The sequence below is a fragment of the Egretta garzetta genome, unplaced genomic scaffold, assembly GCF_000687185.1.
Source record: "Egretta garzetta isolate BGI_Z169 unplaced genomic scaffold, ASM68718v1 scaffold154, whole genome shotgun sequence".
Taxonomy (NCBI): domain Eukaryota; kingdom Metazoa; phylum Chordata; class Aves; order Pelecaniformes; family Ardeidae; genus Egretta; species Egretta garzetta.
In genome coordinates, this window is record NW_009259600.1 from 5,875,054 (window position 1) to 5,887,898 (window position 12,845).

A 12,845-nucleotide genomic window follows, 5' to 3' on the forward strand; every position below is an offset into this window, starting at 1 on the left:
AGCAGGAAAGATGTGGGTTTAAAGAAAAGGTTACGTACTAGTTTTTAATACTTGCTACGAACACATTTTCTACTTTAACTTATAAACTATCAATGACAGACTTAAGACATCTAACAGTTAAAACCATTATATTTGTATAATAATTCAAATATTCCAAGTGTGTCCTAACTTGGGCCTGTAATAGAGAAAAAAAAAATCATAAGGCCACAGCTATTCCTATTACAGCTGTCTAAACCTAGAATAAATATTAATATGGAATGGAAATCTTCCTGCTCATTTCTGCTTGCCTACTAGTTTTCCACATCTCTGCTGCCAATTAGCATGCTATCAATTTTCCAAATCCAGTGATCTAAGGGCTCCACAGTTTGAATGTTTTTAGACTCAGTTTATTAAGTCAAGTATTCCCTTCATTTAATATAGCAGTTACAGTGTCTACTGCTACTCTACTGGTGCGGTGACTTTCAACTATCTAGTTCTGAAACATGCAAGGGAAGAAATTAGGAAATCTTCAGGGTTGGTCTCCTAAGCACATAACTTTAAACAATTTTAACCAGTTATGCTCAGGTAAAAATAACAAGGAAAAAAAAAAAAAAAACTCTTACACTTTCACAGTATGTTTTTAAACATGACAATACCAGTTTGCCTTTAGAGTTTAACACATGGAATTCAGGTTCAGATGCACAAAGGTTTCACAGAAAGTTTGGAGGGTGGGTTATCTTTCATGCAACTAAACCCCAGATGAAATTAGTTTATCTGGTAACATAAACAACAAATTCGGGAAAAGCTGTAGTTCCTCCCTCTTAACAAATCGTTCACATGCAGAAACCACAGTTTGTAAACGCAATTCTCCATACTATGGTTAGCAACCTTAGAAAGCAGCACTGTTCAACATGTCTTACCAAAGCATATAATGAAGACCTCACTGTGATTATGTAATGAAGATTAATTTACATTGCTATATAAAGGGACACCATCAATTTTAAAGCTAATGATAAAAAATTGAACCTCTATATTACATTTAGTATGTAGTACAATTTTAAAGGTTCTAAACAACAACCTTTTCCAAATGTTCCCTTCCTATTACTATGTATAAGACCCCAACTAACAAAACACCACTCATTACTTGGGGCAGGGGAGAGGAAGGCACAATATAACTGAGCACACAAAGGTCTGCAAACATAGATAATGGAGATTCTTCCTGCATAAATGCATTCATTTTACTTTATGCTGCTATTCCATCAGGGTCTAAATTGATAGTGTCCCTCTGAAAAACTGCTTTTCAAAATCAAGGAACTAAAAAATGTTCAAAAAAAAGACAACACAGCCAAAACCAAGTTATTCTTCACACATATATGAAGAACACTCCGTATCCTAGGTACTGAAGGGTCACTTGCATATCTGTTATTTTAACCAAGTCAATAAAGTTTTATTATACCCTACCTACACAACTGCTGTAATTATACGTTCCCTTATACATACTGCATACAATTTATATATGTGTATACACATATACTCAAATATGGAACAAACAGATTGCAGCCTCAGTCCTATCAAAACTTACCCAAGGGTGTTGCCTGCCAGTCTGCCCAGAGTTTCAGAACCAGACAGAAACCATGGGGAGTCACTAGTCCTGCCTGGCCTGGATGTCCTTCCTGCCCCTGAGCCACTGCTCAACTTTGAACTGAAAGTAAAAGATGGTAAATCAGTCACAAAACAATCCCAAATGGGTTAAGAACAAAACCTGGAATCCCAGGTCTAAATTCTCAGGGACTTAGTCTGGTAACATACCAGCTTAAGCAACACCCTTGGGGAATATTCCAAACTAATCTAACTGTATATTAAGAGGTACACTGGAAAAAGAAAGTGGAAAGCACGCCTAACAGATCTTATGTACATCGTCAATCCATAATAGCACAGTTGCAAATACATATTAAGCTAATTAGTGATTTGAGTTAGCCACTGCACTAAGTTTTGAGTTCGTGTATATGTACAAATTGTAACCACCAGGTATTCTATCCATAAACCTGAGCCTGAGTACGCTACTTTGATATTAAGAAGCGGTTTACATTCAAATATGAACTATTAAATAGTCCTCTTAAGGGGAACTTACCTGGACTGAAGACAACACGTCTATAAAGTGAGACTCTCCAGATGGGACTACTTCCAGAGTGGATTCTACATGAGGCTTAACAATTTAACACAGTTTCGTTCTTAAGGATTACTTTTGGAGGGGCTTGTTTCTTGGAGCTAAAGAGATCCTGTCTCACTTCTTTCAGAATCACATCTACTAGGTATTCCTACACCAGTTTGTCAAGCTAGGCTGTTTGGCTGCATCACTATAACCATTATGTATCGACTCAAAGTACCCATTCCAAAGGCAATCTAGTTTAAAAACAAACAAAACAAAACAAAGCAGGCAAGCTGCTTATACAGTTCAAAAGAATCATTTAATATGAAGAAAAGCATTGCTTACCCATCATTATTATCAGGTTTACCCAATTCCAATCTGTCTGGTTGAACTGAAAAACCAATCCTGCAGATTCTACCATCCTATATTTAAAACAAGAAAACCAAGTGTCTAAAATTGGAAGGTAAGACAAGTTACAGAAAAAAATACAAACAAAACCAAGTCTTCAGTTACTGAAGAATGTTGATCAATTTGATGTTAGAAGAATTAATTTTAATTGTATGGTTTCAAGTTTGTTAGCTGAGCAGATTTAAGTAATTTACCTCAAGAAGAAATGCAGCATGATTTGGTCCCACCACACACTGTTTAATAGTGGCCTGTTCCAATACATTCAAAGGGGGGTGGCTGAAAACAAAAAGTGAGCATGTATAACATTTTTAAACTTTGAAAAAGTCTGAAAAAAATAAAAACCAAGTGGTGTACAGAAGGAACAATGTGCAGTGACAGTTACTGATACAAAAATATTCAAGAATGACTAAACATGTGCATTGGTTGAAACAACTATGATGTATATTTTGGTCATTAAGCACAGAAAATGCAGAACAAAACCTTAAAAGGTCATAGAGTTTTAATTTAATTTGATCAACAATAAACAACAAGGTTTCTATTTCAAATTAAGGAGTCATTTCATAAGGAGGTTGTTTAATAATATAATTTATCATAACTGAAAATTTAACATTTTCTTCCTAATATTAAGAACTGTGTCATCTGAAGCATTTCTAAACTTTAGTATTAGTAGTATTGAGGCTTTCCATAGCTATACCTACAGTACAATCATTTGCTTCTTGTTGCTGTTAGAAAAACAGTACTTTTCTAAATGATTTACAGCAGCATGTGATAGGCCTTACCTGTTTAAATTATATTTATTCAGCTTCTCTGAAACTTCCCTTAATCTGAAACAAAAAGAAATTGAGCTGTTGTTTGAAAGACATTCTCCACAGTACACAACATTTACAACATTGTAGGAACAACTTACCACCACATTTAATGAAGCTTGGTATAAAACTACTTGGTGTTGGGAATCTGTATGAGAACTGGATGGTGTTCAGCTTCAAATCAAGTTTTTGTTTTGAGGTTTTTTGCTTTAGAGTTTTACCTTTCCACCTACTATCTTGCCACAAAACCCATGTTTTCTTGCATTTCTATGTGCTTTGCAAGTCATTATCAAAAAGCCCTTCTCCTGCCTTGTTACCACCATTTAGAACTTTACACAAAATAGGCAGATGAAGCAACAAGCATGAACTGTAGACATACTTGTGTTTCCTCATGTAAGCTTGACTACAGTATCCCAGAGCAGACAGGCTTATCATTTTCTAGGAAATCCAAGTATGTGGCATATCAGAGCCAAAAATATGACAGTAAGTTCCCCAAAACAAAAAAGACAGGAAAAGAGATGCACAAAAGCCAGCACCAAAAGGGACAAACAACAAATTTTGACTAGTAGAACAAACAATCCAGAGAAAATGAACTGTATATAGTGTTATATAAAATATCACCTTTACTAAAAAGGAAAGAATGTTTTCAAAAGTACTTCCATCTCACTTTCATGGCACCTCATGAAATGGAAGATCAAAACCCAAAAAAGGGCCAACCCACAGACCACTCCTGCTTAAAGGATATTACCAACACAGTAATTTCTAAGGTAATTTCTAGTCCACTTAGAAAAGATCTTCTCCAGGCAGCAAAGATACTCTCATAATATCAGGTAGGCATTTCAGGTAAAACTTGGGTTCCTTTCTTCCCAAAGATGACAAGCAATCTGAAAAAGCCCCTAGTTTCCAGTTTTAGTTAGAATGTTCACATTATGTTAAGATATAAACCCGAGATGAATCCTGTAAAAATACTGCAAGGTATTCCTAATTAAGAAAAAAAAAAAATCCAACTTTGGTACCATGTTCATCCTAGCATTCCACAAATCTCATTCTTAATCAGCAACACCTTTCTAAACCTAACAAAGCACACCAGCACTGTTTTCCTCTGTCTGAATCCACGTCTTTAAACCCTTTCTTTTTACGTGCTTCACTTTAGTTTCTACACAGTCTGCTATGGACAACAGACTTCAGTTAGTTGCAAATCCTGAGCATGAGAAAGAATACAGATTAGAGGTCTGATCAGCCAAGTCCTAACATTATCAACAGTGTTTAACTCTAAAGCGTTTGTCCTGAGGGAAAACAGGAAAAAAAAAGATACATGTCTGTTTCAGAAACAAGATAATTTATACCAATAGAAATAACTTTTAAGCACAAGAAGAAAGGGACCATGGTGAAAGGACAGCAGGAAGGAAGTGAACGTGCTTAGAATTGTTTTTTGCTACCCAAGCCAAGCTGCTGGTTTGTAAGTAGGCAATTTCACACTCCCAATTTCCAGCTACAATTACTTCACACAGGCCAAGAGTACATGCATAGATAAGGTAAGGTTCTGTGAAGACAACCCACAAAAGGAAAAGAGAGAACACAAACTTCACATGCAATCTGCGTGAAAGGTACCCCAGTAAGAGTGAACTACCGTGGGAGAATGGGGATGGCACTCACTCCGCAGCTTAATGGACAGTTTTATAAAGCAAGCAGGGATCTGCTGCATGCTGCATAATATATGACAAGTTAAACGTCCCTGAAATTTCATGTCTTAAGTATATCGCCTAACAGCTTCCCACAGGAATCTTGAGCAGTTTTCCATTAACACTTCTCTTGGCAAGCATGAGTGATTATTATAAAATAGGAAACCTACCTTTAAGTTCATTGCACTGCCTATATGAAAAGCTGACGGCAAATAAAGCAGCGCTTTACTGGAGATGGTTACTAGACTAGTCTATGAGCAACATTTAAAGCTTCCTTATCTGAGCTTAGTGTCACAAAACCTGAGCACTACCAAAGAAATAGACATTTCTCAATTTGTAAAAAAATCATCATAACGCTTTTTTACTTGTAAAAAAAATAAATTAAATGATAGGGAAGAAAGATGCACAGAAAGCTAAAACTTGCATACTCAGTGAATCTATTAGTAACGCCAATCTCAGGAGAGTAGGTCTATCTCCAACAAGCATAGGTCAAAAGAGATCTAATGTTATTGAAAAGAGGTTACTGTCAACATTTAAGGGGACAGAGCAGAGAAGGATATAAACGATGATGCTGAAAGTACTGAAGTCTCCTACAGAAAGAAAAGGAAAAAAAAAAAACAGGAAAAAAAAAAAAAGTAAAAACTATCTCACCCCCTGACCATCTCATATGCAACTGCAAAAATTACCCAGTACTGCCTAATAAGCTTAGAGATCCATGAGGACTTGAATTTGACACAGACCACCCAGTGAAAAGGAGTAGCTCCCCACTGCTGTGTCCCGGCCCTGCTGCTGGTTTCACCCCCACTCCTCACCCTTCCTTGTGCTGCCACAAGCATTTGCCTGAATGCCAGTCACAAAACTAAACCAGCAGAAAAACAAGTAAAGCTGAAAGATGTGTTTGCATATTCTGTATGGAGAATATGTTTGTGCAAATAAAAACTCTAAATAATTTCACAAAAACATTTCCTGCAGCAATCTAAGCCCTTCTACTTGGACAGTTGCATGGTATTGTACTACCAGCCCCCTGAAGGAAAAATACAAAACGCTTATTTAACATCAGGTAAATTTTAACAATACAATTCAATAACTTCAACTGATGGTGCACTGGAGGAAGAGGTACAGGCAGAGATGATTTAATCAATTCTTGCATTAAGGAAGGTCAACACTTCCACTGAGACCCTTCTGTGGTAAAACGAATCTCCGATATGAATGCCTGGATAGGCTAAGCATTGAAAAAGTCTCATTAAAAGCAATTAAACTATTTCAAAGGACAAAGTGAGAAGCAACAAGTATTTTGCTCACAAACAGATTTTTGGGGAAATGTACTGGCTTGCCACACTTCTAGACCAAAAGTTCATTAATGATGGCTCCTGTGTTAAGACATGCATTCTTCAAATATCCCTATCAAAATTCATCCAAAAAACAGTTGTGAGGAAAACAAAAAGTCAATTTGCCCAAGCCACGTAGGGATTGCTTCAATTTTACATGTTGCAGCCACAATTTATTGCCTCTCCAAACTGATCAGAATAGAAGGGAACTAGGCTCACGCTAGGCAACCAGAGAGGCTCCAGGTAAGGACTGCAAGAGCTCAGACTTTACAAGTGACGCTTTTATTCATCACAAGACATTACTTCTCTAAAAGTACATTTCTATTTCCAGAGAGGTTTATCTGAGGGCGCTTCCTTCCACCACATCTTACTTTATAAAACCAAGTTAGGCTCAAAAATGTAAGAGAGCTACAGAGAAACTCTATTGCAAAATACTAAGTATTTTATAGAAAAACTGGACTTCAGTACATTTTAAAGTAAATTTACCCTATTTAAACAAGCGCTTAAATCCACATAAGCAAAAATCTGGTTTACAATTTGTGTTTTTACGTAATTTATAAGAATAAAAATCTTGGTTTAAAGCAGGCAGGCTGTCCCGAGAATTACTTTTTTAAAGACACTACCGACTTCTATAATACACATTCACCATGCTCAGCTCCCCGCAACAGTCCATCAGCAGCAGTCCTACCTTGCCAGTCATCCCACAGGAATATTCATCCTTCTAAAGTATTTCCATCATGCCAGCAACAGTTCATAGGCCAACAAACAAACCGTAAGACATACGCAGAACTTTCTTACAGCTGTAGGGTTTCAGAATTGTTCAATGAATGTATGCTTGTCCTTCTCTCCATGTCTTAGAAAACTTAACAGTTACAAAAGTAAAGAAAAAGAAAAAAACCCCACACCTACATTGTCTACACTCAGTGAACATCTGCAAGACCATCTCAAGCAGCCAAGTAACATGAAAAGCACCACGCACTGTAAATAGGAATCTCATGTAGCAAGATTTACATAATTTTCCCCACAAAAAACTTACTTGCTGTTAAACAGAAACAGTATTTACAGGTGCTAATACCTAATCTGACATTTTGCAACTTTGGTCAAATAACAGCACATTTAATACATTTATTTATAAGTACTAAAACAATGTCTGCCATCTCTGAGATACATTTCTGTTAACGATGTAAAGAAAACTGTTTTTCTCTGCAACTTTAGACTAATTTTTTAAGTATTAGCTAGGCATTTAAAGAATACACAGTAAAAATCACTGAAGTTAAGCAATCCAAACAAAGGATTTAACCTCAGAGATGTAAAATAAAACATTTGCATGCTGCACCTCTCCAGAAGGAATTAAGTCTTTCTGTACTCGGCAACCAACACTACAGAGTCCCAGACACAACATTCAGAAGACTGTCTTGGATTTTTCTTGAAGTTGTTCCTTTATAGCCTTAAAAAGTTATTTGTACACTTTAAAGTTAAAATATCAGGCAGGGGCACCACCACAACAGCTTTCCTCACTTCAGCACCACATGGTAATGGTAAGAGTTGCAGAGAATGAAAAGAAAAGGTACGTTTTAAAAAAAACCAGCTTGGTACGATGAACAACTTTGAGTAGGGAAATTAAAAATAAAACTAATTTAGCCCCGGTAGATTTTTCTAAGTGATCAGGCCTCTTTAAGAAACTTAATATGTCAATGAAGTCTGTAAGCCACCAAGCTTATGAGACTTTCACACCAGAGCAGAAAGAAGTATACAAGAACTGATAACAGTGCTTTGCTAAGGGAAGGCTAACAATAAGCAGATATCCAAGGCTGGGGGGGATGGACAGGACGGGGAACAGGGGGATGGACATAACAATTCAAGCACTGGAAAACAGTATTGAGTAACATACCTATCAACACTTAAAAGGTAAATAAACCGTCATCTCCATCCCCCAGTTGAGATCCTGAAATGCTATGAGCACAGGGAGCCAGACCCAAGGAGGCAGTGATGTGGCCAGTTAACAGGTTTTAGCCCAGCAGAGCTGCACAGCCTCCAGATCAAAGCCCTTTCACGCTTGCCTATCTTGAATCACATGGAAGTGAACTCCTGTGCCTGTCTATTGGTGTCATGAAAACAGAGTCTCAGAAATGCAGAAAACGGATAACAATGAGAAGCTTAAGCAAGTATGTTATCTTTGTTTCCTGATCCCAGGATGTCTTGGACACTGGACGCTGCCATTGATGTGAAGTCACATCCAGCTACCTTCCATGCTGTAATACGGCATACAAAAGGATCCCCGATTGCCATGTGAAACGGTAGAAAGCAGTTTCCAAAGAGGCAGCTTTCCACAGTTCCTGTACCAAACACCTTTCTCCTAATGGAATAAATGAAGAAATAGAGCAGGGAGCATCCGTAAAAAAAAAAAAAAAGCTAAAGCACCACACAGAAGCAGGCAATAAGATTATCTGTAGAAAATATAAAGTAACGCACATTAAAAAAAAAAAAATCCCAAGTGCAAGTACAAAATGACAGCCTCCAAGGTAACCAATACTTCTCAGCAGTGGGGTGGGATGATGTGTTTAGACTGTGATACACAGATCACTGAAACAAACAAGATGATGAAGAAAGTCATTGCTCCGCTCAGCAATCAGGCGTACCATGGCATACACCATGTCCCCTCCCCACTCCAAGAAGTATAAATTAGGACTATTCAGTTATTACATACTAAACCAACACCAACTGCTCGGGAAACCCCTGAGCTGCAAATTCTTAGAAGCTGGAAAAGCATCCCTGCATGTTTGCCCTATTCTAATGCTCTTCTCCTGTCAGCTAGCACTGGTCACTACCACAAACAGGAGGAAAACGAGATGGATCTCTTGTCTGACTGTAACAGCTATTCTTATATTTCATGGTATCAACCAATACAGGTTTACAGAATATGGCTCCCAAACTTTATTTTCTGTTTTGTAAGACTGTCGGTTTGGTTGATAAAGGCAGTTCTGACCATTTAATAGTCCTCTCTGCAACAATGGTAACCCACTGTGCTGAGTATCAGTACACTATAGTAGAAAGCTAATATTGCAAACATCAAATAAATTAATCTCTTGAAAACAGTTTTCTGCAATATCACTGAAAAGCTTTCATGTAATACAATGATTGCAGAAAGTGAATTCTCTTACAGCAGACCATTATTATTTCATGATATAACAACACCGATATAGATAATGACCTATATCGAAAGTAGGTATAAACTAGCCCACAACAAGGTTAAAGCAGGACAAGAAAAATTAGCAAAGGTAGGATAGTGGCAACAACATCAGAAGGTTAAAGACAGATATCCACCAGTATCTGTATTCAGAATTAAACACATACTGCAGAGGCAAGTAAAATGACTTACCCATCTTCTTACCCTACGGAGAGGGTAAGCATATATTTCAGTTCTAGTTTTAAGAAAGCAAGGCAGATTTCGTATCACTGTATAGGAGAACGACAGGAAAGCAGTGGATATTGTCCACATAGACTTTAGTAAGGTTTTTGACACCATTTCCCCTAAGATCTTCACAGAGAAGCTGTCAATGTACAGGCTGGATGAGCAGACAGTGAGGTGAACTGAAAAGGGGCTGAACGGCTGGGCCCAGAGCGTGGTGATCAGCAGCATGAAGTCTAGCCAGAGGCCAGTGACTAGTGGTGTACCCCAGGGGTCAATACCAGCTCCAGTCCTGTTCAACATCTTCATCAATGATCTGGATGATGGGGAAGAACGTACCCTCAGCAAGCTTGCTGATGACACCAAACTGGGAGGAATGGCAGATACGCCAGAGGGTCCTGCTGCCATCCAGAGCACAGCAACCTCATGACGTTCAATAAGGGGAAGGACAATGTCCTGTACCTGGGGAGGAACAACCCCATGCACCAGTACATGCTGGCGACTGTCCAGCTGGAAAGCAGCTTGGCAGAAAAGCACCCGTGGATCCTGGTGGACACCAGGTTGAACATGAGCCAGCATGCCTTGTGGCAAAGGCCGCGAATGGTATCCTGGGCTGCATTAGATGAAGTATTGTCAACAGGCTGAAGGAGGCTGGTGAGGCCCACACCTGGAGTTCTGTGTCCAGTTCTGGGCTCCCCAGTACAAGAGAGACATGGATATACTCGAAAGTGTCCAGCAAAGGGCCACAAAGATAATTAAGGGACTCGAGCATCTCTCAAATGAGGACAGACAGAGAGCTGGGACTGTTCAGTCTGGGGAAGAGAAGGGTCTGAGGGGATCTCAGAAGGCTCGGGGGGGATTTTATAAACATATATAAATACCTAAAGGGAGAGTGTAAAAAGGAAAGAGACGGGATCTTTCCAATGGTGCCCAGTGAAAGGAACAGAGCCAACATGCACTCACTGAAACACAGGAGATTCTCTCTGAACATCCAGAAACACTTTTTTACCATGAGGGTGACCAAGCACTGGCACAGGTTGCCCAGGGAGGTTGTGAAGTCTCCATCCTTGCGAGTTATTCAAAAGTCATCTGAATGCGGTCCTGGGCAACCAGCTCTACATGGCCCTGCTTGAGCAGGGGAGTTGGACCAGATGACATCCAAAGGTTCCTTCCAACCTCAATCATCCTGTGATTCTGAGGGCTTTTTGCTTTCAGGATGTGATCTCCACACATTTGACTCAGAAGCATGGCAACAAAAGGACGCTTTTTGCAATTGAAAAGCTAGGAGCTCATGTTTTTCTACAGAATCCCTGTAAGGGCAGTGGCTTAGAAAAAAAAATTATACCAAGGAGTCAAGGACGTATCTGAGAATTATTATTTAGACATTGAGTAAAAATATTCATGGGTACTAAAATATCCAGAGGGAAGTACTCTGTTTCTCTAGCAGGAACAGAAGCCCTCCAGCAAGACCAGGGGACAGTTACCTGCAGGACTTGTGAAATGCAGCACTAGGTTTGCCAGAACTAGATGCCTCTGATTAACAATGGATTTCTAGGCTGGCTGACTGATTCCTCTAGTTCAAAATCTACCTACACTTTTTCTTCAAATTTATCATTTAAGTGACATGGAAAACATCACCTTCTAATTAATAATTAAAAAAACAAAACAAAACCCAAACCCCACAGTGAAAAGGACAGCCATAACCTAGCTCAAAAGGTATATAAAGTCAATCACACTTTTTAAATAAGCAAACAACCAATCTTAAAATAGCTATGACACAGCATGGTCCCTCTTCTGAAAAAAAGTTGTAACGAAAAGTGTGAATATAAACAGAAAGAAATCACAAATGGCATGATCCTGACAGGACTAGCACACAGCAGTTACAGCACACCTACATATGTTATTTAGCACAATATCCAGAGGATTTGGCAGTAAAGTAGATCTACAGCTACAGGTTGCCTAAATGCCTAGTGGTGTTTCCGTGGAAAAAAGGAAAATACACTACAGGAGAATGAGTCAGCCTCAATCCGATGTTGTTCTATGACAGCAGACTTCCAAAATGTGGGTCACAGATTTGGCCAACGCAAGACAGAAATCTGTTCTCTGGTGTAGAATACATCAAATCATCTGTGTTCCTAGATTCTGTTCAACTGCACAAGTCCTTGTAGCTGCAAAGAATTTCTATTTAACATTTAGCAGAAAGCTATTTCTTTAGCCAGAAGACCACTAAAAGCTAAATAATTGGATCAACCAACTCAGCTGGGTGCAAGTTCTGAATTTTAAAACAATGAAAGTTGTAAGCAATTCAGCAATCCATCATTTCAGTAAGTACAGCCTTCTGTGATAGTAAAATGTGGATAATGGGAATTCAGAATCCCATGGTTGTCTTCAAGGATACTTGAAAAATACTCACATGAAATAACATGAGCCAGTATCACTATGTTGAGCAACATCTGAATGCTAGCTACCAAAATGTAGCTAGGAAGCTGTACACTTGTTTGACTGGAACGAGCAAAACTTAAAAGACAACATTTAGACAAAGGGGGAAAAAAAAAATCCTATTTTTTACTGTCAGTGCTGCTGTAGTGATTCCACCAAAAAAACTGCTATCAAAATAAAAATCCAGGCATTGTAAAAACTTGAAACCTTTTTGTGCCCCATAGTGATAGATTGTTAAAGCTCCTTCAAGAGTTAACTACAAGCCACCAGGGAGGCTGGGTATTTACCACCACACAAGCTTAAAGTCAGGACAGTTCTGGTCCCAGCTGAGGCTACTGTGGGAACCCAAATCATCATCTCTCCACCATTTCCCCTTTCATTCTTGCTCTAAGCTTTTGGAAACCATGACCACTATGTCCAAAGTTGGAAAATGGCCTTTGATTAGAGCATTCAAATGCTACAAAAACATTTTTAAAAGAACTGACACATTATTAAATACTTTGTGTCTTGGCTGGAGAAAAGCAACACTATATTTCATACAAGTGATTTTATGAAAAACAAAGCACAAATAAGACACTGAATTCTAATTGATTTGCAACAGAGTCCAGTGTGCTTATTCACATGCTGAAATATTTTTAGCAATAG

At 38.5% G+C, this 12,845-nt stretch overlaps 1 protein-coding gene across 1 annotated transcript in view; it reads right to left on the reverse strand.

The window, feature by feature from the left end:
* UBR5 (ubiquitin protein ligase E3 component n-recognin 5) overlaps nt 1–12,845 on the reverse strand; it is an 89,308-nt gene that overhangs the window by 67,609 nt on the left and 8,854 nt on the right. Inside the window, 4 exon segments of the mRNA XM_035893913.1 lie at nt 1,562–1,681; nt 2,474–2,550; nt 2,731–2,812; nt 3,316–3,360. Of these exon segments, the coding sequence (XP_035749806.1) occupies nt 1,562–1,681; nt 2,474–2,550; nt 2,731–2,812; nt 3,316–3,360 (324 nt within the window).